This window comes from Microchirus variegatus (genome assembly GCF_963457635.1).
Source record: "Microchirus variegatus genome assembly, chromosome: 19".
In the NCBI taxonomy this organism is placed as follows: Eukaryota; Metazoa; Chordata; class Actinopteri; order Pleuronectiformes; family Soleidae; genus Microchirus; species Microchirus variegatus.
Genome location: NC_139820.1, coordinates 11,940,435 through 11,967,667, shown reverse-complemented (window position 1 = coordinate 11,967,667; position 27,233 = coordinate 11,940,435). Strand labels below are relative to the sequence as shown.

Here is a 27,233-nt window from a genome sequence, read left to right as displayed (position 1 = left end):
TGAAAAGACGCCCTTCGAACAGCTTTTTGTTTCTCAATTATTACTCCGTTATCTTGTGGTACATCTTTAGTTATAAATGTGAACCATCAAATCTGATTTGTAATGAATGAAACTCAAGTCCTTGTCACAAGATGATGGTGGTGAACATCTCTCTTTACAGCATGTTGCATTTATTTATTGAAGCATTTATGTCATATTTACGGTTCACGAATCATCTATCCATCTTCTACCGCTTTATGGGTGCTGTGCCAATCTCAGCTGACATGGGGTTATAGGCTGGGTACACCCTGGACAGTTCGCCAGTCCATCACAGGTCCACATATAGAGACAAACAACCATTCAACCATTCATATGCAAATTCCATGCAGAAAGGCCCTTGCTCCAACCAGGGCTCGAACCCGGGTCTTTTTTCGGCAAAGGCAATAGAGCTACACACTACTCCAAACCCTGATCGCAAATCATATCGGATACATTTTTCTCAAGATCCAATTTAGTGATTTTTTCCCAGTATTGGACAGATACTGACACAGATTATTGTAATGGCTCATCACCAGCTACAAAAATCTTTAATGTGTCCGGTGGACGAACTCACGCTCAGACATGTAAAGAAATGTGTGAGTGATCATATCTAACAAGTTTGGATGTGAATCTTTGGGTGGCTCACGATTCGATTCAAAATCGTTTCTCGATTCAACCGATTCGATTCATACGATTCTCGATACAAACAATTCTTGATTCAAAAATGGATACAATGCATAGTGTGTTAAGGCAAATGATGGCATCAAAACGATAGTTTGTATCAGATAATGTGATCACACAAATGCAAACTTAAGACAAAAGTTAACATTTATTCATTCAAATCAAATAAACACTTACTTACTGTACAAAAAAAATTACTTGCATAAATAAAAGCTTAGGCTAGCTGCCTTTTTCTCCCAGAAGTTACAAAAATAAACTTTTCACAAATAACACAAACTGGTGTTTTGTGTCGTTTTTCAAAATAGAAAGCCATTCAGGATGCTGTACACTTATGAACTGATCACTCATGATGTATGTTGAACAGGGCTTATGTTGCCACGGTTTCCTCCTCTGTCTCCTCTGGCTCTGCTGCCCACACCTGGACACAGCCTTCCATGGACGTGAGGAGGCAGGTCTCTGTGGGGTGGAAGGACAGTGACTGAACCACAGCTTTCCCCACTGGCAGCTTCAAGGACAAAGACCCCTGCAGGTAAGAGAGTCGTTAAACGTCAGTGTCACAAGCAATGGCTATTGTTTCTAGACATGTTAGTGAAACACAATGAGCTGCAGCTATGGAGTAAAAATGGCAAATGTTACTGAAACTAAAAGGCCTCAGTGTCCCACTTGAAAATGTCTCATCATGTGGAGAAGAAAAACAAGGAGCTGCAGCAGAGATTGTATGAAATATGTAGACAACTGAAAACAGAAATCAACTAGAAAAGCACTCGGAGAGCGCAGACCTCCGCCAAGGCAGCTCAGCCTTCAACACCCCCTACGGATCACACCCAAAATGTGATCACTTGTTCCTGGTCCCATTATGGACATTTCTTGAAAATTTCATCCAAATCTGTGCGTGACTTTTCGAGTTATGCTGCTAACAGACAGACAGACAGACAAACTCCAGCGAAAACATATCTCAATTAGAGAACAAATGCTGGTGTGGATCATTTTCTCCTGGAAAAATTAGCAAATGACCTTCAGACAGTCATCATGTGGTAATTCCATGCAACAACAACTCACTTTCAAGAAATACAACCAGAAACGTTGTCTTACCTTTGCTGTTTATCAAAACAAGTTATTTCCACTGGAACAAAATAATTTCTAATGAAGAACTACACATCCCAGCATGCTTTGGGGACCATTCCAAGCCTGAGTATAAAGTGAGTATTTTGTTTTATATATATTTTTACCACCACATTTGTCCATGTTTTATGTTATGCAGCTGAGCTAACATTAGCATCTTTATAGTTCATTTACATCTATGCAAGCTTAGCATGGCTTAGCTTAGCCTTCTGACTTCAGGCATGTACCGCTCTGAGTCTCTGACCGGCAAATAATGGGAACTTACTGCTTCTCCTTTCCTTTTTTTAACTGCACATCCCTGTACAATTTAGCACCACAGAAAACAACTCTGTGTGGAGGACTGAATGAATAGGGGAATAACTACTAGAAGTCAAACGAAACGTGACATTCAAGAAGGGAACAATACATCGGAGATGGACGACGCGCAGTGTGCTAGCGACAACCCTGTGGAAAACATGTGCTTGGTGCTTCAAAGTATCGGTAAGGAAATACACGACTTCAGGTCTGAGTATAAAGTAGATCTACACACTCTCAAAGAAGAACTTAAAGAAGACATGAAAAATGAACTCAAAGATCTAAAACAGGAAATTTACCAAAAACTTTCTGCTAACTCGGCTCGGATCCAGGCCAATAAAACCAGGCTGAATGAATCAGAAGCACGAATTAATGAGACGGATTTGGCAAACATGGCCATGAAGGAGGCGCTCATTAAGTCCATGGAAAGACAGAAAACAATTCAGGAAAAGTTGACAGATTTGGAGGGACGGTCTAGGCGGAATAACATTCGCATTTACGGTGTACCCGAAGGGGAAGAAGGCAACTCCGTGCCTGACTTTGTGGAGCAACTTCTGAAAAGTGAACTTGCACTGATAGCAGACACTAGCCTGCAGACTCAGCGCGCACACAGAGCTGTAGCTCGTAACCAGAGCAGAACCGGGCACCCAGGTCTATAGTGGTAAATTTCCTGGAGTTTAATACCAAAGAAGCAATATTGAAAAAAGCCTGGGAAAAGGAAATAATGATTGAAGGGCAACGCCTGTCATTTTATCATGATTACACCACAGAAGTTATTCAAAAGCGCAAGGCATACACAGGAATAAAGAGGCTCCTGAAAGAGAAAGGAAGGACAATATAGGGACAATAGGGATCATCTACAGGTGGTATGTGATGCCCATGCAAAATTTGAAGCCAATACCTGCAATACTTTGGAAGATACAGGCGAAAATATGTTTTTTATTAATTAGTTAATTAGTTAATTAATTAATTAATTAATTAACTAATTAATAATAATGGTAGACAGCTCAAAATCAATAGGGATCATCTACAGGGGGTATGTGACCCATAAAAAAAATAAGAAAATGTAATCTCAAACGCCTTTCCAGTTATTGCGTTAACGGCTAAAATCTGCGGACGCGGACACAGACGCGCAAGACCGATTACATAATATCCGCATTTCTCGCGGATATAATTACGTGTTTCACCTCTAGTGAGGCGCCCTCCTGGTAGAGGATCTCCACTCAGCCTACCAAAGGGGACTCAGGGTGGCGAAGAATCACCCCAACTTGGAAGTTAAATGTTTTTTGTTTGTCTTTTTCAGTTAGCACACATTGTCCAGATGTTCAGGGCTATGCAGTTTTAAGTTGTCTGGAGGCTAAAGAATGTAACACGGGACTGGATCATTTAAATGCCATATAATAATATAAAACTGGTTTCACTTAATGTAAATGGGATGAATAATCCAGTCAAGAGGAGCAAGGTCCTGGCTAAATTGAAAAAAGAAAAGGCTCAAGTATTATTTTTGCAGGAAACTCACCTGCCTCAACAAGAGCATGAAAAGTTAAAATACTTTGGTTTTAGGAATACATTTTATAGTAGCTACAGACCCAGTCAGAAGAGGGGAGTGGCTATCCTTATCACAAATGCAGTTCAATTTGAATGTCTTAAAGAAGTTAGGGACAATGAAAGGAGATTTGTATTAGTTAAAGGAAAGCTAGAAAACACAATGGTGACAATGATCAATTTATACGCCCTCCCCCAGAAAGCACTAAATGTTTTTCCAAACTCTGTTTGACACTATTACTTTAGAAACTGAAGGTATTTTGATATGTGGAGGAGATTATAATGTGGTCATGAACTATAACCTGGATACAACAAGCCTAAAAAGAAGCAAGAAGCATCTAACCAAGTTTATTAATACATCAGTGCAGGAAATGGGATTAATCGATGTGTGGAGAGAATTCCACCCACTAGAAAGGGACTATACACACTATTCGGTACCCCATTCTCTCTACTCCAGAATAGACTACTTTCTAATTGATAAAAGTGAAATGCACAGGGTTAGAGAATGTTAAATCGGGGTGGCTGATATATCAGACCACAGTGGGATCAGCTTGACAATACACTTGAATAATAGGAAAATACATCATGTATAGAGGCTAAATGTGGGTATCTTGAACAATCAGGTAAATGTGGAACAGATAAAAGAAGAAATAAAAAGGTATATAGAAGAGAACGATAACGGGGAAGTAAACCCTGAAATTCTGTGGGACGGTATGAAGGCAGTCATCCGGGGGAAAATAATCGCTTTGACAACATCACAAAAAAAGGCTCAGCTAGCTATATATAAACACAAAGTAGAAAAACTGCAAGAATTGGAAAAGAAACATAAGAATACAGGATGTCAGTCCATATTACAACAAATACAACACTGTTGACACTTCTCTTGCCGCTCAGTATCTTAACCGAACTGTCTAGGTATCTCGGGTGCGAGCGGTTTCAAACCTTTCAGAGGATGGGTGATATTCGCACAATATGATTATGCTATTCAGAATAGAGCTTGGATCGGGTCCAAAAAATCAAGCCCGACCCGACCCAAGCCTGTGCGCGTTGTTTCCGAGCCAGACACATTAACTGTAATTACGAGCCCGATTTAAACCCAACAATTTTTTAATACGTGAGCTGTAAATGTACACCTACACCGTTTTTAATCGTGATGTGTACTTCAGCGTGAGAAATCGGAGGTGTGGCGTGAGAGCGTGAGAAGTCAATCAAATGCGTGAGTCTCACGGCCAATGCGTGAGAGTTGGCAGCTATGTTATTTCACATTTCTACTACATAGACTACCTAGTTTTAATAGACATTCATCTTCTCAACGGTGAAATATCACTTTAAATTAATCAAGCATTTCAACTACTAAAACTATTTTTTCTGTTCAGGAACGCAAGTAAATATCTACAACTGTACATCTTAATCAAGAAATAGTGCTTCCCTATTTTTTCAGTTTTTTGTAAGCTGCCACAAAATCAGTAATTTCAGTCACAACAATAACAAATCCAGCCAACGAAAGCCTGGAAGGACTGATACGTGCACATGCTGAACATGCTAGTGATTTTTTTGTCAATAAAACGATCGACAATCGACACGTGCTCAAAAAAAAAGTTGAAATGTCACAAACACCTAAAGTTCAAGACCAACGAGGTTAAAGAAGCTGTGGACACCTAATGAGGTGCAGTTTTTTTTTTTCCTGTTTTGCCCCTCATTTTTATTATCACTGCTTTGGTGGTCAATATTGGAGATTACAGCCATGTTTTTGAACATAAAACGAAGTAGTACAGTGTAGAATAGTTTCCACCCCCATTGTTGCAAAAAAAAAAAAAAAAACGACAAAAATTTGACACGAACTGACTGCTTACCTCCACCAGGTCCCAGCAATAGACATGTCCATCCTCAGAGCAGCTCATGACATGTGTGTCCTTACTAGACAGACAGCAGTCCAGTTTGTAGCCCTTCATCTTATGTCCTGTATACCTGAATATAGAAACAAATATAAACAAGGAACTATGACTTAAATGTTGGAATAAATATAAGTTATTACAAAAAAGTCAATACATGTTTAGTAAATATTTTCGGTGTTCCACCACAGGACATAGAAAAAGTAATACAAATTTGAAAATCATTTAAAATAATAAATACACCACTTACTCTCCCAGCATTTCCCCTGTGCTCTTATCTAGCAGTCTGAGCACCGAGTCCAGACTTGAGGTCAGTATGCACTGACCGTCCTGACTGAAACACACACAAGTGATGGGACCTGAAACACACAAACACACTCAAGTTAACAAGTTGTTTTTCACATTAGGTGATATATTGTCACTGCCCAGTTCCTCTATTGTTACCACTGTAACTAGTAATAGTAAATACAGTTAATCTTTAAAATAGAAATTTTTAAAACTGACTGCTGATGAAGTCAACATGCAGCTGTCCCATCCTGAGGTCATAGCGCCTCACTCTGCCATCCACTGATCTATACAGAAAATGATTTCAAAATAAAATGTCAGCAAAGTATTATGTCAGAGTAATGTAACAATAAAATATTAAAGTGAAGTCTCTGCATGAGTATTAATGAATTGTCTTAAAATCCACTCTACCATGTGAATGGACTTTTCTCACCCGGTAAGCAGCTCATGACATGCCACCTTCACACTGCTGATACTGTCCTTGGCCTCGTCCAGAACCTGAATGGGCTCAAATCTCCTTGATCTGGTGTCCCAGCATCTCACTGTCCCGTCAATGGACCCTGGACACAGAGACGACAATGAAATACATTTTACTGAGGAAACACAATAAGAAACATTTCACAATCTCAGCAGAATAGTTTTACATTGTTTTATTTTTATTTTTAATAGTTTTATTAACTGTGCTAAAAGTTGATGCAAAAAACAACTTTGAGTCAATTATTTGTTGAACATAGATTGTCGACAGTGGAGACTCACCAGACAAAATAACAGTGGCCTCCTCATTGAACTGTACACAGTTGACTTTCTGCAAAAGGAAGTGATAGATAGACCTTAAGAAAACATAAAAATGAGGAGCGCAAAACAGTGCAGATGGACATTAAAGGTGATGAGAATAAATGGGACAGAATTACAAATCACTTGAAGGTGAATTTCTATGGACCCTCACTGTTCAAATTGGGCCGCATCTAGCCATGATGAGTTTGTGCTCAGTCATTTTAGTTGTTAAAAGAAAAAGGTAGGTATTATTTGTCATCATTTAACAGCTGGATCAGTTGGACTTAAAAAATTGAGATCAGCATTGGCCATAGAAAACCTGGTCGACCTTTAACCTGGATATAGCAACACAAAACAAAGAGGGGAGACCTGTTCCCTTGCTCTGAACAGTTTTCATCATTCATTACAAATGTAGGGTGAGCCTAACCCTATTGCACAAGTGCGACATTGCGTGTGTTGTTCTGAGTGGGTTTATGGTATTGGGGTGAAAACTGTCCCCAAGTCTGTTGGTGTGTATTTTTAAGCTCCTGTATCTCCTGCCCTCCTCATGAGAGAGAGAACAGACTGTTGTGAGGGTGTGACCAGCCTCACACTGCTTTCAAACTTGTATGTTTGAAAGCAGTGTACAAGCAAACAGTGTACAAGCAAACATGTATTCACATAAAAGTGAATGGACTCTGTATATGACACCACATCTGTTTGTAAAAAAAAAAACATTCCAGCTGTGCGTATTTGCTTATCGAAACAGGTTTAATGTCACACCATCAATGTCACAGCTATCAAAATCTAAACTTTGAAGGAAAGGCTTTGACCTGAAAAAAATTAAAGCCCCCAAAAAATATCACTGACTTTAACATTAACATGCAAATAAATTGCATGACAAAAATGCTCTAGGTGTGCAAAGGTTTTAAACAAAGGCTTTTCATGATGCACAGGTGTGATTGGCAAAGGACAAAAAAAAGGAAAATATACGGTGCACCTACCCTGACACGACTGCATTGTCCATGCAGTCGTGTCAGGGTAGGTAGGTTTAACCATGTTAAAAAAAAAAATAAAGAAGACGCACGTGACGTCATTGTTAAAGTAACGCTAAACTTTAAAAACAGAGGCACACATACTCAGTACGCTGGTTATTTGTAGCGCTGCAAAAGTCCATGCCTGGACGTCAGCTAAAATAACGGACTATGCTGCGAGTGAAGCGAAGACTTGTGGTAGAGGAACTAAAACTGCTGTGCAGTTTACCCGACTGCACACCTGACCTGCGCAACCCCCCAAAAAAAACCCTCTGCGGATCTGTATGCTTCATGTGAGGCTCATTTTCAGGCTGAAAAAAAAAACGGAATTCTGGAAAAATCACACCCCTGATGATGGGAAAAAAGATACAGAGTAAAACTGACCCCAGCATGACCTCTGAGTTTGCGAACGACCTGGCCAGTGGCAACATCCCACAGGATCACACTCTTGTCTGAGCTGCAGGAGCAAAGCTGGCTGTTGTCATAGGAACTGGGGAAACAACAAATCAGAAAACAAAACACTGTCATTTCAGCCGGACACCCAGACTGCAGAGGAGGAGGCAGTGCCAGACAACTTACCCATCAGCATCTAGAACCTCGTATCCATGGCCACTGTATGTCTTTAACGGGGTCCCTCTGCTCACACTCCACAGCTTCAGAGATTTGTCACTGCCACAGGACAGCAGGTAGTTCCCATCAGCTAACCAGGAGGACATAAGTTATAGGTATTTTATGAATGAGATACAAGGCCCGATTACTGACTGGGAAAAACAATGAGCAGCATGTTTAGTCCATATCACTTTAATGTGACTGATTGGTGTGTGGGTAAGATGTGGTGTATTACAGTTTTTCTCCATTGGTTTTAGCTCTTTTCTTGAAACAGAAATTACATTCTCAAAACAACACGGAAAAATCCACAACAGAATTGATTCCTCATTAATTTCATCAAATTGCAATCGTCTTAGTACATGTCTCAATATTTCATTACATTTTTGCAAATGATTAAGTACAGGTAGCCTACATTAAGCACAATTTCACAAAAGTGAATAGATCTTGTTGATCATTTCATTGTGTAAGTCATCACTTGCACATTAGTCTGTTCAATTGTCAAAATTATTCAAGAACATATTACCATGAATATCATATATAAATCTCTTGGAACATTTGATACATTTATCATAACTGACATAAATGACATTGTCATCTGAGATGTGTGAAACTCCTTTGTTAGCCAAGTTCTATTTTCACCTGACTGTAAATTACACAGAAGCTCCTCATTTTCTTGCACCATCATTCTGATTTGATCCAAGAAAATGAGAGGTCTGGTAGGGCCTCACGGCATCACGGCCTCACCTACCAAAGTATGTATTTGTGTGGGACAGAGGACAGTAATGTCCTCAAGAAATTTTAGTTTTTGTATCTCCAGCTTTATTTACAGCACTGTAGGCTACATATCATTTTCCTTATTTTTTGTTTATATTACAGTATATTGTGCTGTATACATTTTCTTTGACTTTTTGTTTTACTCTGATGTATGGACGTTAGTTTATATGTGTGAATAAGAATAGTTACAATTTCCTTGGCAGTATGAGTGCAATGTATGATGTCAAACCTTGGAGGGTACTCTTACCATAAAGTCCGAAAAAAAGTATTCAGTATTAGTATTCTACACGACTGTATTGTGTTAGCTAAAAAAAAAAAACTACAGTACAGTACAGTAACCATTGTCAATGAAGGACTGGGCTAAAGGCGGATTTCCACTGGACGCTTTACAGCCTCTGCACGTCAGCGGCGCGGTTCTGCTTCGTCCTCTGCCCAGCAGCAATCCCCACCGGGTGCATTACAGCAGCGGCGTGGTGCCTTGGGAGCCAGCAGTATTCACGGAAGATGTTTATGTTCATACATTACAACTCTGTATGACGTTATCAATTGACTGTTGACCTGGTAGCACCGGTCACGACGTAATGTTGATGTGAAGTTGCGATAGGCTATATGACCTGCGTATTGTGTTTTATTTTGAAAGGGGGGCGGAAATGTTTTACTTTGAGTCTGTGTCGCACTTCCTGTCTGGTGCGATCTGCTCTGTTGAAATTTACGTGGTTCAGCAGCGGCAACGGCAAAAATAGAACTGCTACCTATCGAGCAGCTTCTGGGACGCTGCTGAGATGTTCTGCAGCGCTTCAGTGGAAATGCTCTCGTTGATTAGAATGGAAGCTGTTTGTAGCAGCGACCGCACCACGCAACACGTCCAGTGGAAATCGGGGGTAAGACTGTGAGGTGGACATGAGGGATATTTCAATGGTCCTCTGCCATAGTGACAAAAAAATATAAACATTTTGACTTGCAGTGCTTACACAATACCAAAGGGGCAATGGATTTTGGGGGCACTGACTATTTATATGAGAAAGAAATTGACACTCAAGTTTTGACACATGAGTGAACTGTTTTGGGAGAGATATGAGCTTTTGCAGGTGAACCATGGTGTTAAGCTAAACCATCCAGGTTATTTTGTCAAAAGAAGTGATCTGGAAGTGATCTGGAAGTGATTTCTGGTTCGAGAAATGAGCCAAACCAATTGAGAAGTTGAACTAGCAAGTGAACTATGGTGTTGTGCTGAACAGTAAGACTGTTTTGCCAAACGATCTTAGAGATTTGAGAATATAATTACTGTTTCAAGAAATGAGCCAAACCAATGGAGAAAAACTGTAATAAGTGTATGGGAGTAAACTGGTGAATGGCAAAACTGTAGGTTGAAGCAGCTTTAAATAAAATACATATTATACACATTAAAAATACTGACCATTTACCAATTTTGTACAATAAAAAAATAATAAAAATACTAATAAAAAAAACAATAACACATTTTTAATTGTGTAAATGCTAAGTGTTTGTAGCATTTTGAGTGAAAAACTTTGGACTGACTGTACCTCTGTTTGTCTTTTTTTAATCAGTGCATGTCGGTGTATACTTGGCCTAAACCAAACCGCCTTCAGGATTAATTAAGTTGTATTGAATTCTATTGCATCATACAAGTGTGTGAAAAAGTAGTGAAAAAAGAATCATTATTCTTCCTTTCCTCACCAGGTTATGTGCAAAAATCCTTTTTAAGGCTTTTTCAAGACTTTAAAATGTTTTAAAAGCGGACCTAGACTGGAAGTTCCAATTAGCGCTGTTTTTTAGTGTGTATCTGCGCCATTACCTCATTTACGAAGCCCTGAAGGTTCAAAACAAAACAAACTTCTGGTCCGGGCATTAGCAACTAGGAGGTTTTTGACCATAAAAACAAGTTAATGTTTGCAAGTAGACGCGCAATAGCGCACATATATATGCGATAGGACCACTTTTTGGGAGCTTTAAGACCTTATCGCCACTTCAAGCTATAATCAGCAACACATACTGTATTTTTACTTACAGTTTTAGTTTGCAATTAAATCTATAGGGCACAACTATACAAAGGAACTCATAAGCTGTGACTTAACAGCGTTGAAGCCCGAAGCTACTGTCTTGCCTGCGATCTTACAGGACGAGCATGCCTGCGCAATGTTGGTTTTAACGAAACACAAGAACAATACATGCATACTTTTTGCAGTCAAACTCTATGGACAAAATGTATTTCATGAAATCATGACGAAGACTTTTCAATACTTTTTAAGGGCCTTCATTTTCCAAAAATTGATTTACCATCTGAATACTTTTTAAGATCCCGTGGACACCCCGCTCCCTCCATCACAAGATAAATCACTTTTGCTGTTTGATGTAAACAATCTCATAACTTTGTTCTTGTTGAACATTAGGGGAAGTAGGAACATCTCACATTAAGAATTCAATTTTGTTGTTTACTTAAAACATTACTTATTAGGAATCAATGTTGTATTATTAATAAAATCATAATTTCTGATTCATAAAACTAGTTGATCCCTGTATGATTGGATGGAAATCTACACATAGTCTGAGTCAGCGAGGGCGTAATTACAAATTTGGATCAAGAGCATCCTTAAAAAGGAATCAGGCTCACACTCAGGACGATGAGGAAAATGTAGTCAATTAAAGTGAAATAGTAAAGGTTGCACCTTGACTAAACATTGCTGTCCTGCACATGCACTTGAATCACCTTTTTCTCAATGCAAACATGTTAGCAACAGTGTCGTGGTTGGGATGTTGGGGGGTTTATACCATTGAAGCGAACAGCCCTGACAGCTCCCTGCTGACAGTTAATGGTCCGGAGTAGATGCTGAGGAAGCTGAGGAGCCTGAGGTTTAGGCTGAGGAAACGCCATGACACAGCCTGAGCAAAAAAAACCATAAAACAACACAACAAGTCAGCCACACTAATGGCACATACTTACTGTGAATGTGCAGTTGAATTCTCTGAAATTGTGGAAGCTTAAATTTCTGCTATACTACATCAGCGTGACTACTATGTACAGAGAGTTGTAATGAAGTCTCTGTAGTGGTTAATTCTAATAACACAGACCATAAACTCGGTTAGCTTTGCCACTAGTTACAGACTGTAAGCCAGTGCAGTGTTTGCGGATGAGCTGACCATTTGAATCAGGTGTGTTGGAGCAGGGCAAAGGGTCCCTGAGGCCCAAGATATAGAAACACTGCTGTTAACTACGGTAGCTGTAATTCTAGCAACATAGACTGCAGACGAGGTTAGCTTTACCACTAGTTGCAGGGACTGTACGCGATATAATTCTAAACTAACCTTACTACTGGTTACAGGGACAGCAGAGTGTTAGTTAGCTGTAGTCGCATTGATGCAGTTATACACACTGTGAGTTTAGCCGCTTCTTGCTACAGAGGATTGTATAATATCTACGTTTAATGCGCTACTTACTTGCAACGATTTCAAATGCGGATTAAGGTCATGCAGATGTACCGCGTACAACTACTATATCATTCCAGTATATATTATACTGTAAATATAATAAAACTATGTTCCTACATTAGCATCTCCTTACATTATTTTAACCACAACTCTGCTCAGTTGCGTAATGCACGCTGGCTTGTTCTTCTTCTACTAGGGTTTCGGCAGGTGGAGCGTAATGCTGCCCTCTGCAGGTGAGGCTGGCTAAAACCCAATATTCTCATAACAGTCCAGTAGTAGTAAAACATTTACAACTGCTCTCCCAACAGATTCAATATCCTCCTCTTAACCAAACATGTATTTACAGTTTTTCTCAATTGTTTACACACACATTCTGGTACTTGAGATACAATGACCACAACAGGTAACTCATGCACCTACTACACCAACCGTGGGCCCCCTATAAAAACAATATTCTAAAATATTTTACACACTTATGTATGTACTGTCTGTAGTAAGTGTAACACTAAACAAAAAAAGGCCTAAGTCATTATGATCACTGGAGAAGTGTTTTCCATTCATCATAGTGTTTTACATTGAGCACATTAGTGTTCAACTGGTTCTTATAAATGTTTATTGATATGATGGTTTGTGTGTGTCATTTGAAAACAAAATACCATTTTGAGAAGAAATAACATTGTTTTGAATGTAAAGTTTCATTTTGCAGGATAATTGGGGGGGTTTGCCCATTGTGTGTGTGTTTTTTGGATTTGTGTGTAGAGTTCTGAGAGCATGAGGCATGCTTTCAGAAAATGTGTGTAAACAATCGAGAAAAACTGTAAAGGCAAAGTGTATTTGAACTGTTGCCTTTCACTTGGTCAGGATAACATATATATCTCTATGCCCAGGTTTGATTGATACAATGATAATTATGTTTATCATCTTTGTCAAAACCCTCTCTTAACCGATAATTTTTTAATCAAACAGATCATGTTTTAATCAGACAGGCAGTCTGTGTGTGTATGTGCATGTGCTTGAGCGTGTTTGTGTGTGTGTATGTGTGTGTGGCTTATGTGTGTGTGTGCGCGCGCATGATCGAGTGTGTGTATAGGTGTGGCTCGTGTGAGAGGTGTGTGTGTGCATGAGTGTGTGTGTGTGTGTGTGTGTATGTGTGGCTCGTATGAGAGGACACAAAGGGTGTGAATGTGTTGTGAATGGGTGTTTGTGATTTGAGTGTGTATGAGTTGGCTCTCTCATCTTGCCACCCCTCCCATTGTGCGGGCAGTATGTGGCATCCTGGGTGCCGCAGGGCTCTCAGTTGGGTCCTTGCCTTCTCCCCGTGGTCTGCGAGTGCTCTGGCTTCTCCGGTGGGGCCTGGTGCCCGGGCATGTCGGTGCTTGGGGTGTCTGGCTTCCGGAGGGGCTGGTAATGTACTGGTCATCTGGTGCTGTTGCCCTTTGCTGCAGGAACCCCTTCAGTGGTCCTTTGCTGTTCTGCTCTGGGGGTGGGATCATGGTTGTCCGCTGGATGGTTAGCCCTCAGATCTGTTCTGCCCTGCAGGTCATTGGATGTTCTGGTCTTCTGTGTTGCTTGGGTTTGCTGCCGGGATCGATGTGGTGGGGTTGTGGTGTCCGAGTCTCACTAATCGGTGCACCAAGTGGCAGACTTACATGCACACACATACTTACACACAGACATACATTCTCACGAACATTAACACACACCATACCTATAGCTACAGATATAAATTATACACAAGTAAGTATCACACATGAATGAAAGGTTAACTATGTAGCTAGAAGGTAGATTTCGATTGTGGCTGTTTGGTCTCAGTGTTGCTCTGGTCTGAATGTCTTTATAATTAACATCATGTTATATTGTTGATCTGTACGAATGTCTTTTTTCTGTTTAGGAATTGCTTTTTTTCTTTTCTTATTTTTTACACATTTACATATTTTTTTTTAAATATTGTTTATTGTATTTGATTGTTGTCACTTTTTTGTTGTTATGGTTTGTATTGTTGTTTGTGTTGTTTATATACATACGTGACTCCTTGTTTGGTGTCAAAATGATGACATTGCAGTCTTTGACGACCGACACCGCCTCATAACACTAAAGACATACCCGTTTTTCTCCTCAGGCACAAACATGTATTCGCCTTCCCATCTTTCTTGAAACTGTCTTCCATCTGCATCAATCTTTCTCTTCCTGGGCATTTTGGGATCATTTGTGGATATTTCAATCTCAATTTCATTCTTTGCATGATGCATATACAATGATACACTGCAAACTAGTGGCGGGATGCCGTCACTTCATCGTAACACAATTGCCATGCATTGTGGGAAATGTAGTTTATGGTCAACACACGCCTTAAAGCGGCAAAGACCTTGCAGATAAAATGATGTGGCGGGCCACATCTGGCCCCCGGGCCTTGAGATTGACACATGTGATCTATTCCTTTAACACTGAGCAGTGACTAATTTGTGAACTTTTTTATGAATAAAATAACATCAATTAGAGAAAAAAAAATTATCATCTCCTCTCACATAGTGGCGCTGACTCCTCTTTTATCACAAGAGCTTTAGAAGCACCAGGTGTACAGTTAGACAGTTTCCCCCGTATAGATTTCCCTGAGTTAACATCATTAGATTCATCATCCAAACCACCAACCTGTCAGTTAGATCCTATCCCCACTAAACTGTTTAAAGAGATGTTTCCTTTAATTATTAGCTATATATTAAATCAAAATAATCTATCCTTATTAACTGTGCACTGATTAAACCCCTCCTTGTAAAAGCGACCCTTGTCCCAGATGTTTTAGCTAATTACAGACCTACATCTAATCTTCCCTTTGTTTCTAAAATCTTAGAAAATTTGCGCAATAATGTCTGTTTGAAGATTTTCAGTTAGGTTTTATATTACATCATAGCACAGAAACAGCACTAGTTAAAGTTAGTTAGATTCCAGTTTGTTCATGTTAATGGTAATGACTCATTACAAACAAAAGTAGAGTTCCCCAGGGCTCCATGCTTGGGCCTATACTTTTTACTTTATGCTTCCTTTAGGGAACATTATTAGAAAGCACAACATACACTTTCATTGGAATGGAATTGTTGTCATTGTTCATGTTGTGCACGGACGTCTTAGAGTGACAGACCAGAAGTGAAAGTCAGAGAGTCAGAGACTTGACAGCTACAGTTGTGTGTATATGTTTGTTCATCAATATCTGACCCAGTGAGCAGGGGCTAAAATTATTTATCAGTCGGATTGTTTCTTGAGAAATCACAAAACCCCTCGGAATGGTCCGCTGGTGCATCCACCGATAACCCTGCAGTCGACCAGTTCCAGCTCTTTCCCCCTCAACAAAAGCAGCGAGTCCCTCCAAATCCGCCTGGTTCTTTCTGAGGAAAAGATGCATTTTCTTGCATATTCTTTATAAAGTCCTGATTCTTATGACAATGTACTGTAGACCAATACAGCATTAGCCCAACAATAGCACCATGGATACTTCCAGATGCCACCATAGACCTTACATTGTTAGAGAAGAAAAAACAAAGGAATGTAAAGCCAAAATCCAAAAACAGAAGTAGTGTACACAAGACTGAGACTAGGGCACACAGGCCTTAAATCAACCCTGCAGATATTAGGGTAAAGTGATGGTCTATGTATAGAATGTATAATTAAGGAAAATGTTGAGCATGTATTAATGTGCTGTAGAAAATATCATGTTTTCAGAGAGAACAGTAGTGGAAACAGGAATACACAACATACTAGAAGAACAAGGTATGCAGAGGAAAATAATTAAAGCCCTTATCAGTTACTTAAAGAATACAAGATTAATGGAAATAATTTAGGTACATTTATTTGCCTTTAAAAAAAACAAACAATTAAATAAATAACTACAATACTTAATTTATTGATTATGTATGTGTTTATTTATTTATTTATTTATTTATTAATTATTATTGTACTAATTCTTTATCTATTTTCTCCTTACAAAAATGAGAACGTGAGTGTATCCCATCCAGTCCCTTTATACACTCCTGTACAGTAGGTGGCGGTATACGCAAACAAAAGCTGTAACCCGCCATTAATAAGAAAGAAGAAGAAGACGCTCTGCCCCTAATCCTCTAATGCTCCTCCCTCCCCCTCCCAGAGCCCAGTCAGCTACTCTTCTCATAGTATTTGGGACCGAAGGAGATTCATAGTAACAACTCAAGGACATTGTGTCGTATTATGTCCTCCAACAATATGTCAGACCCCAGGAGACAAAATAAGATTTTAAGGTGAGTATTTTACTTGGAAAATTAAGCTCTGTTTTGTTGAATGAACCAGTTTCAGAACTGGGGTTAGGGGAAGCTAAAGCTAACTTGCTAACAAGCTAATCGTTTACGCTGCTCACGAGTAAAGCCTGAATGGGTTAAATGATTCAATGATTGAGCTGCAGGATTCAACATTAAACAACCACCGAAAACACAACATGTGGTGATATTAATAGATTTGTGATTGTCGATATTACTCATTTGTATACTTGTAAATTTACAGGGTTTTCACTGGTTTCCTACACGGTTCACTTGATTTGGATGTAAATGCCCTCAAATTAAAGCTGAAAGTGTGCAGTTAAAGCACATCTTGTTCGTTTCATTATAAATCCATTGTAGTGTTGTATAGATCCAAAATAAAGAGAACTGTGTCGATGTCCAAATATTTATGGACCTAACTGTACATACTGGCAACTGGGGCTGCAACGATCATTCGACGTAATCGATTACATCGACTTCAAAGATGACTTTTTCGAGGTTCACCTTGCGGCCTAAATAAACCAATGTCCAGATCAAAGCTTATTTTTTGGTGATATATTCCAGTGTATTGTGACTTGATGAAAATGGCTAAGCAAAGGTAAAGGCTGTAGTTCCTATGCTCAAAAACCTTCTGTTCATCTGTCGTGTTTAACTGGCTGACTGATATAGTGTATATGTCTGATTAGTGTTCCTCAACCAGTCACCTGACCCCATACATGGATGAACTCCACCATGTTGTGATCACAGTGATATAGTTAATAACAGATATGTAGCTGAACATAAGAAAATGGATACTATGGTTATTAATGCATTTTTGTTAAGCCAAGGATGCACTAATATAACACATAGATGGTATGTTTGGTCAATAATTATTTTTGGTGTTGCAGGTACAAGCCTCCCAGCACAGAGACCAACCCCACACTGGAAGACCCCACGCCTGACTACATGAACCTGCTCGGCATGATCTTTAGCATGTGTGGGCTGATGCTTAAGGTGACACACACAAACCCCTGTGACTCGTGTATTTCTTTACCATGGGACCATGGTCTGTGTTAAGTGCACTAAAAATCTGAAGATTCTGCTCCCTGGCCTAAGAGCAAGAGTATTTTTATATTTGTTAATGAAATTATAAACACACACAAATCTTTAGATTAAGGCTGACAAAAATCTTCAGAAGAATCTTCCATTCACTGAATGATACTCTAGTGCAGGGATATTCAACAAAAATTCTAATTGGTCCACTGGAACATTTCCTCAAGCAAAGGTCCAGAACATCATAGTCTAACTTGAGTTATTATTTAGTATTAGAATCTATACTGAAGTAGCCTAGTAGTCTTGCATGTAATCAACTACTGACTGTCAGGTCAAATATAGAAAGAACAATTAAAAAATATTTCTACAATATTTATTGTCACTTTCATACAATTATATCTATATGTAACACTGAACATTTGTATTATTTTCTTCTCTCTTAAAGGAAAAGAAGGGCTTCATATAAAAATAAAATGGTGAAAATAAATATAATAATAATATTAAAATAAATAAAATAATTACTTACGTTTTGAGAAATAAAGTATAGCAGCAGCTTGATTTTCTCCTTTTTCCCCCATTTTCACAGTCTCTGCTAATTTTAAACAGATCTCAACACATCTTAACACTGAGCAGTGAACGGTATTGTTCATATTGGGCTGTGTTTGGTCAAAAACTTTGTGTTGGATCACATAGTGGCATTTCACGTTGCAACTTTTTACAAGTAACACGGCCTCTGAGCATAATATGCTCTCATATGATGAGACCGACAGGTTTTATGCTTCCAGAGGGAAGTCTATCCATTATGGGTTGAAAGCTCTATTTTCGCTGTCCACTTTCCACTTCTTAGAAAGTGCCATGTTAATTATTTTTCTCTGACCCACTCTTCTCTACCTGTATCGCTCACTTGTCCTCTGTCTTCTCTCGCTGTAATGCTCTTTTCTCTCCGTTTCCTCTTGCTGTAATGCTCTTTTCTCTCCGTTTCCTCTCACTGTAATGCTCTTTTCTCTCGGTTTCCTCTCGCTGTAACGCTCTTTTCTCTCCGTTTCCTCTAGCTGTATCGCTCACTCGTGTCCCCGTCTGTCACTCGCTCCTCACTGCCTTCACCTGTCTGTATTCAGTGTAGCAATATTTAGCGGGATGCACAGATTTGATTGGCTTTTAGTGGTGTCACGTGGGATGGCTTAACTTGAATGCGATTGGTCGATGGATTTCCTGATTTGCTCAACCAGTACCATAAAAGTCTAAAGAAGCTGTGCCGGTCAAAATAGAAGCACCCCGTCAACATTTAAAATACTTAAATAATTTATTCACTGTAGGTCCAGGTCTGTAGAGGACAGCGTCTCGGTCCGGACTTGGACCGCGGTCCGCCTGTTAGTGACCACTGCCCTAGTGTGTGACCTCCCAGGTTACCAGACATGTTGTGAGATGTGTAGGACTGCACACTTAAATCTTATAGTGTGAACTAAAGCAGTTTGTATGTCTCCTGTGTTTGTTCATCTGACCTGTTGTGTGTTTGTGTTTCAGCTGAAGTGGTGTGCTTGGATCGCAGTCTACTGCTCTTTTATCAGTTTTGCAAACTCCAGAAGCTCAGAGGACACAAAACAGATGATGAGCAGCTTCATGTGAGTAAACAATGTGATGTATGTTCTCCCCATACACCTGTTCTCACACTAATGCACTTTATTCTGAGATCAAATGACTCTATAGTACACAGCACACTGAGCCTTTATTTACCAGCAGTGTAGTTCTGAAAGAGATCAGCAGAAAACATCTAAAATTTCCATCTTCATAGATCAGTTTACAGAGTGACAAACTTTCGATTCCTATTGAAAAATACTTGCTAAATAAACCAGTAAACTTACTGAATTACTTAGATAACTGCAATATCCCAGACGAACTAGCGAGACCACCCAGACTCCCCGTGGATTGTTGTTTGAAAGCGGTGCAGAGGGAGAGGAAGCAGAAGCGGGCTGCAGGTCTAGCCTCTGTACCATCCACACAAGCCACCTCCGCCGAGCCTAAAGGAGAAGCTCTCCAAATCTCATTGTACACTGTATAATGACAATAAAGGGCATTTTATTCTATTCTATAGTGTACACTTAGGCTGATTTTGCCATTGCCACTGGTCAATAAAAACTATTAAAAAACTGGGTTTTTACCAGTGTGAATTTTGTTTAATTTGACTTTGCAATGCACGTTTTTTCTCAGCTTCATGTTTGATTGTCTGGGGAAAGTAATACCCAGGTGAACACATTAATTATAGCCGCGAGAAACGCGCGCGGATATTATGGAATCGGTCTCGCACGTCCGCATCGTCGTCGTCCGTGTCCGCAGATTTTAGCCGTTAACGCGATAACTGGAAAGGCGTTTGAGATTAAATTTTCTACCATTATTATTAATTAATTAATGATATAAAAAACACATTTTCGCCTGTATCTTCAAGTATTGCAGGTATTGGCTTCAAATTTTGCATGGGCATCACATACCACCTGAGAATTATCCCTATCTTTGTAGCTTTATTATTAATTAGCAAATTAATTAATTTATTATGCTAAAAACACATTTTCGGCTTTATCTTCCAGACTGATGGATTTATTGCCTTCAAATTGTGTACAATGATTCATGTAACAACTATCTACAAGTACAATCATTATTACTTTGGCTATGATTGGTAATAGTTACATAATAGTTCACTGGTTAACTTATTAGTGAACACAGAAAAAATAGTTAAGGCATTTTTTCTTTATTATTGAGCTCATTTGGACACATTGAGGATATCATGGGTTTATTTAGCACTTATTCATAATATTTATTACATTATAATAAACATTTATTAATTATCATATAAAAAATAGTTAAGCCTCCATTTCTTTATTAATGCATTGAATGGAAAGTTTGAACATATTGTATGCTTTTTCATGAAATTTAATAAACATAGTGTATGCTTTTTCATGAAATTTGGACACTTTGAAGATATGGCAGGTGTGGTTAGCATTTTAATATTCATATTTAACAAGGTATAATAGGTTAACTAGTTTTATTAAAAACTAGAGAGAAATTTATGAGTTCAGGTATTCTGTGTTCAATATCGAGTTTATATGGATACTTTGAAAATGTATAAAGTGTAGTCAGCATTATATCATAATATTTAACAGTTATTTTGTTGAATTTATTAATAATGAATTAAAACAGTTAGTGGCAGGTGCGAGTGCGTATACTTTGGGTATATTGGAAAGTTGAGGATTGGACAAGTTTGCGGATATACCCCTTGCTGTCGGCCCCTGACAGCGTAGGCTAGTTCCCTCTTCTGCTTTCTCTTTGTCTATGGTGTCGCATTTATGTAAAAAGCTGTGAGAGCAGTAAAACACGCACATGAGCAAATAATATTACTGTACATCCACAGATACTCACATATGACCGTGTATTATAGGTCCTTGCATGCATATTAAATAACCACGAGCACTCCGATGACTGCGAATGAGAAACAACATAGCGCGTTTCCACTTGTGCTACTTGCCTCGGCACGGTTTAGTTGCAGTTAGCTAGTTCCACTAGCATAGTACCTGGTACCAGGTACCTTTTTAGTGCCTGCTCTGGCGAGGTTCCAAGCATGCTACCTAGGTACTACGCGTGACGTCACCAGACTGCCAGCCACTGATTGGCCAGAGTGCCGTCACAGGAAGAGACATCCGACACAAAAATTAAGCTGAACAATGCCGTCGATAATTTAAAAAGACTTAACAATCCTAAAAGTGTGGGTTAATCTCCAACAACTACCAGGGAAATGTCTAAAATCTCAACATTTAACAGAGCAGTCTGGTGTATTTAGCGACAGCACTGATGATTGCGACCAGCATCACAAACCCTGCTGCTGTATTTCAGAGTCTGTGCTTCAGTCATGAAGGATGTACTGGACAAATATCTCAGATTAACTGATTCTAGATTCTATTAACTGCATCAAACAAAGTTGATGCAGTTGCATGCAGCTGAGCAGTGATTCCGCCCAAGTTGAGTAGGTACTTTTTTGTAGTGGAGATACAACCTAAACTGTGCCGTGCCAAGGCGAGCCAGGACCATAGTGAAAAGGGCCATATGCTGTGCGCACACACTGATTCTGCTTTACGCGCGGTGTACACACACGCAAATGACGTCTGCTCTCGAAGTTGAAATTTTCTTGCGTGAGTCGATCAGACTTGACACCATAGATGTCTCATTTTCAATACAACACACTGTCAGCATAGCCATTAGCATATTCTGGCCGTACTTCTTTTTTTTTTTTAATTTGAAACAATAACCAATATAATTTATTTCATCTAACATATCATCTTAATAATCCATTTAAAGAAAGAACAAAGCAAAATAGTAACCATTGTAACATTATCACTGATCGCTATGTAGGTGATGTTTTTCTCACTGGGAATGCTGAGTCAGTATTGGAATTCTTACTTTGGGACTTTATTTGGTCACTTGACTTGATGTCTTCATTCCCTCTTCTCTGTGCTGTCTGCAGGCTGTCCATCTCTGCTGTTGTGATGTCCTACCTCCAGAACCCACAACCTATGTCGCCACCATGGTAACCAAGCCCAAACACAATGAACTGTGGACGATGAGACTGCTGATCTGACCCCATTTATGCCATAAATGGGGTCTGAAAGACTGAAAGGAAGGTAATTTGATAAAAAGAAGAAAAGGGGAGAGAGAAAACAGATGGCCAAAAGAGGTGGACAAAAAGGAGGAAACTGCGTCACTATGGAGCCAGCTAATCAGTTTTGACTGTTTGTCTTTTTAAATTTGTTAGGTTGTTGAGGAAAACCCTAAAATTGTAGTGTTTGGCTGAATTGTTCAAGGATGTACTAATTAAAGTTTTATAATTTTAAAAGGAATTGCTGATTTTTGTTTGTCTTTATGAGATACTGCAATTTGCACTTCCTGGCAGTTGGAAGGCTGTTTCTCAATACCGATACATGCAGTTATGTACTTGCATACTTGGGAAGTACAACTGGAGTACATACTTGCCAAGTACGAGAGTGAGTATGATCATTGCAATTGGAACATCGGCGTACTTCCTCGTTCTAATTTTTGAATGGCGGTTGGCGCCAAGTGCTTAAGGCTCATACCGCTACCTAGAGAGTGTTGATAAATGAACATGTAAAATACTTTTATATATTTTTTGTTATTCTTAAAACATTTTAAATTATTTTATTTTTATTAAAATCTACAGTAGCATGTGGAAAATAGATTACAGCAGTGTAGAGTAATACACAGTATACTGTGTATATATACTGTACAGTGGTATGCAAAAGTTTGGCCACCCCTGTAAATTTTCATGATTTTCCTTTATAAATCATTGTGTGAATTGTTGGGTTTCTCTGCTCTAAGTGATGTTGTCTATGTACAGTGCCTTGAAATAATGTATGTTATGATTTGGCGCTACACAAATACAATTTAATTGAATTGTAGTTCGAACCAGGGAAGTATACAGAGATTTAATTCAACATCATCTCCAACATCTCACATGAATGTCCAGCAAACTGCGACAGATTTTAAAAGCCAAACTACTCAGCCCAGCAGTCAATGCTGAAGATAACTGCAGATTCACACACATTCATTATCATCTCCTGTAATAGTAATCAACAACAAAAGCATGTGACAGAACTGACAGAAACATAACAACAGAGTCAGTAGAAGACTCAGTACTAACCTTCAGACCCTTCAATCCAAAAGTCCTGAACTCTCACCGACTTTGATGACATCACCTGTGAGGTATCACACTCTAGGCCCCACATCTCATTACTATTTCTAAGAATAATAAATTGGATTTAATTTTTCAGCCTCAGTCCAAGTTCTGTTCCAATTGTTAAGTACGTGAGCAGCGAGTACGGTTCTCATACCCGGAAGTGTTCTCTCTATGCCCGTAGTGTCAAGTATGCGTCATGTATCCCAGAATGCATTTTGCCGGAACATGGCGGAGAAAACTATTACAAACCTAACATAAATATTTGTATGTGTCCCGGAATGCAAGTCATTTACTATTAAAAAATGTAGTTTGTGTATTAAGATATGACATATTTATTGTTTGGAACAGCTCAGTGCATACAGTGCCTGGCACAGAGCAGCATCACCTCGGCCTGTTCTGTTGAAATGATCTGCTGGCTCAGACGCTTGGTGTGATCAATAGATTTGTTGTTGATCCTTTATTTTGTTTTTAAAGTAAACGTTTTGACCGTACAGTTTGTATAATATTAATTTTTTTACTTTGAATTTTATGTGTATACATATACGTGTATATATATATATATATATATATATATATATATATATATATACACACAGTGGTATGCAAAAGTTTGGGAACCCCTGTACATTTTCACGATTTTCCTTTATAAATCATTGGTTGTTTGGATAAGAAATTTCAGTTAAATATATCGTATAGGAGAAAGTATGGAAGCAAATGTGTGCCATTAACCTAAATAAAATGCATCAACAGAATTTCAAAATGGAGCTGCATTTTTGACTCATAAATAAAATAAATAAACAATATTCCAAAATGCATTTTCATTTTCAACTTCAAAACTGCTTATTCTGTGCCTTAATTAAAAGAAAAAATACTTGGACCACTGCGCACTGTAGATGGACTCTTCTCAGTCGTGTGTTTTAGTTTCCGTAATTTGGCGTTACTTACCATCTCAACCTTGTTAAACCGTTGCTGTGTTGTGGGGTGTAACAACGCAACACACAATCGCAATGGGAGAAAGATCGGCAGGAAAGCAGTGGATTAACTTTCCACTGCTTTCCTGCTTGGAGGCGCAACCACGGAGACCAAGTATCCGAGTCGTCGGCTCGATTCGATCGCGGCTGTAAGACGACCAAACATAACCTTCCATAGTATCCCGATTGTCGATGTGATTATGTAATTGATAACTGTGGGATTCTGGACAAACTGTAACCCGGGGATTTGGTGTTGGCCGAGCGCGGCTTTGGCATACAAGACAGTGTGGGACTTATGTCTGCTGAGGTAAAGATCCCTGCGTTCACAAAAGGATGCTGTCAGCTGAATGCAAGAGATGTGGAGAGCACAAGAAAAATTGCCCACCTCCGAATTCATGTGGAAAGGGTGATTGGAACCGTCCGCAACAAGTACATTATTTTGTCAGATAAAGTACGGATTCACATGGTGTTAACAGGCCAGGATGAAGACACGACATTCTTTGATAAGATTGTGTCTGTATTTTGTGCTCTGACGAACATGAGCCCAAGTGTTATGCTGAAATAAATGTGCATTAAAGGAATACTTCACTGATTAGCATGTGGCTTTGTATTGCTAGAATAGCATTATTATTTTTTAGAAATTTTGCTTCCCTCCCTCATTTTTCCCCTGATTTCAATTTTTTTTTATTTTTGCTCCCCTCCGATGACGAAATATGACGCGTAACGCGTCGTATTGCGTCATCGGAGGTGACGCACAACGTCAAGCACTTTTTGGACTCACCCACAGGGGGACGAGACTTCCCAGAATGGACGAGACTTCATTCCCAGAATGTAAACACAGTGTCCGCCATCTTTGCTAAAAGTTAACATCAGCTCTCGCTCTCTTTAATTTGGCCTTGTAAACTGAGAAGATAATGACAGAATGTAGTTTTCAAACTGATGTTGCTGCAAGGGAAAATACCTGCTTTTTGGCGTTGCCCGCGGCCGGAACCGGGTACCTGGAGAGCTTTTTGTGGGCACTTGAATGTGCCGCCGCGGGCTCTGACTGCCGCAGCGGAGCTTCGGCCTGGCACTGGCCGGATCTGGAGCAGCTCACTCCAACTCGGCCGGGCGGGCAACGGGGGAAGCGGGCGCCGACCCGGTGGATGAAGGAAACGGGATAAACGGCCGCCTCAGTATAAAGTGAGTATTTTGTTTTAGATTTATTTTTACCGCCGTATTTATCCATGTTTATATGTAACGCCAGCTGAGCTAACGTTAGCATATTTACAGTTCATTTACATCTATGCTAATGTAAGAACAGATACTTTGATTCGCTAACGTTACAATCATTGTTTTACAGACATTCATATCACCAAACAGCTTACCGTCACTGGAGTGGATCCACAGACTGGGGAAAGACGATCGTCTTGTTTTACCTGCCTGTGTTGTTCAGAAGAACATACGCAGCTCATGAAAACAGTACTGTGTCTATGAAGACTGTTGATAATAAGTCTGATTTGTCTTTTTATGACTATTAATATTAAAAATGTAAATTCACATATGTTGTGGTTTATTTTCTAGCCCATAGTGTTCCTCCATTACAGTATTATTAGATGAAAAGTGATTTAATTTGGAGAAAAGGATTGATGATCACTTCAGAATTAGAGCTACTTTGTTTACTGATTACAACTACATCATTTTTATTGTGTAAATCTAACTTGTCTAGTATAATAATATAACACAATCAGTAACTATTCTGCCTCCTTCCTAAAGTCTTTACTATACACAAGTGTACAAATGCATGCCGGGTGTGAAGGTGAAAAAATAACTTTATTATTCACAAAGGAAAATGTTTTACCATCATATTCAAGAGTCCAAATTAAAATCAACAAGGATCCAAATCTAAAAGCATGTCTAACACAATATGCAAACAAAAAATAAATAATGAAACTTGTAGAGCGGTGTCAGAATCTGATGTGGGACAGCTGGAGGAGTCACAGTGGTGAAGAGGAGCAGAGCTGGATGCTGTGAAGAGTTTCTCCAAGACTGGATTACAGTCTTCCTGCTCGAAATGGAGATCGTAAACCCTCTTGAGTTCACAGGTTTTCCTTCGGTGAAGAAGCTTAGCATAGCTTAGCATAGCCAACTTGAAGCTTTCACCGCTCTGAATCTCTGACGGGCAAATAATGGGAACTTACTGCTTGTCCTTTCGTTGTTTTTACTGCACGTCCCGGTACAATTTAGCACCATAGAAAAAAAAACTGTAGATTTTCGATATTCGCCAACTAATTCATCAAAGCGTGAGCTGTGTAAACCATGGATGTATAATATGAACTGGATAGTGCACCGCCCCTTCGCTTCCGTTCATTCCTATGAAGCTGCTCACCCAGCGCATATGCCAAAAAAGTTTTTGACTTCCGCTTTTTTTCCCGGTTATGGGGCCCATAGAGCATGAGCAGTAGTGTCACTACCATCATTCCTCTCGGCTATGTGAACGAGCCGTCCGCGTTATCGACTTGCTCGGCGCGTACATGAACAGCGAAAGGCATGATGGGAGTACGCTAATGACGTGCGCTAGCGGATTCTATGAATACCGACGGCACGTTAACTTCGGCTTTAAACCATGGATTTGTAAATAAATGCAAAACCAACGATAGTGAAGTGAATATAGTAAGCTGAAAAGTACAATGATGTAGTTAAAACGATTAATACAATTTTTTTATTTAATTGACCATGGCTATTAGTATATATGTGATACAGGAGTCTTGTTTTTGTCT

The 27,233-nt window shown here is 39.3% G+C and overlaps 2 protein-coding genes across 3 annotated transcripts; one reads left to right on the top strand and one right to left on the bottom strand.

The window, feature by feature from the left end:
• Positions 1-921: 921 nt before the first annotated feature.
• On the bottom strand, positions 922-12,635 carry wdr83 (WD repeat domain containing 83). Of its 2 annotated transcripts, none has more exons than XM_083905856.1 (10): positions 12,588-12,635; positions 11,798-11,908; positions 8,204-8,324; positions 8,009-8,114; positions 6,594-6,642; positions 6,271-6,397; positions 6,057-6,124; positions 5,803-5,911; positions 5,514-5,628; positions 922-1,222 (listed from the first exon to the last, which is right to left on the bottom strand). In XM_083905856.1, exons 2-10 carry the CDS (start codon positions 11,898-11,900, stop codon positions 1,067-1,069), a joined length of 954 nt encoding a protein of 317 aa, XP_083761982.1. In that variant the 5' UTR covers positions 11,901-11,908; positions 12,588-12,635; the 3' UTR covers positions 922-1,066. The 2 variants fall into 2 exon arrangements, with proteins under 2 accessions (XP_083761982.1, XP_083761981.1); XM_083905855.1 differs by having other exon boundaries at positions 12,464-12,601.
• A 3,945-nt stretch (positions 12,636-16,580) lies between these two features.
• wdr83os (WD repeat domain 83 opposite strand) lies at positions 16,581-22,634 on the top strand. Its single transcript, XM_083906456.1, has 4 exons — positions 16,581-16,719; positions 17,622-17,727; positions 19,291-19,388; positions 22,277-22,634. Exons 1-4 carry the CDS (start codon positions 16,670-16,672, stop codon positions 22,341-22,343), a joined length of 321 nt encoding a protein of 106 aa, XP_083762582.1. The 5' UTR covers positions 16,581-16,669; the 3' UTR covers positions 22,344-22,634.
• Positions 22,635-27,233: the final 4,599 nt, after the last annotated feature.

What these genes read in the sequence shown, in the direction of transcription:
- wdr83 (XM_083905856.1), bottom strand. Translation starts at nt 11,900, where the DNA reads ATGGCGTTTCCTCAGCCTAAACCTCAGGCTCCTCAGCTTCCTCAGCAT. An exon ending in AACTCAGAGGTCATGCTGGG is followed by an intron (nt 6,643 to 8,008) that starts GTCAGTTTTACT and finishes TTCCTTTTGCAG; the next exon opens with AAAGTCAACTGTGTACAGTT. An exon ending in ATTGCTGGGACCTGGTGGAG is followed by an intron (nt 1,223 to 5,513) that starts GTAAGCAGTCAG and finishes TCTTACCTGCAG; the next exon opens with GGGTCTTTGTCCTTGAAGCT.
- wdr83os (XM_083906456.1), top strand. Translation starts at nt 16,670, where the DNA reads ATGTCCTCCAACAATATGTCAGACCCCAGGAGACAAAATAAGATTTTA. An exon ending in AGACAAAATAAGATTTTAAG is followed by an intron (nt 16,720 to 17,621) that starts GTGAGTATTTTA and finishes TTGGTGTTGCAG; the next exon opens with GTACAAGCCTCCCAGCACAG. An exon ending in TGTGTGGGCTGATGCTTAAG is followed by an intron (nt 17,728 to 19,290) that starts GTGACACACACA and finishes TTTGTGTTTCAG; the next exon opens with CTGAAGTGGTGTGCTTGGAT.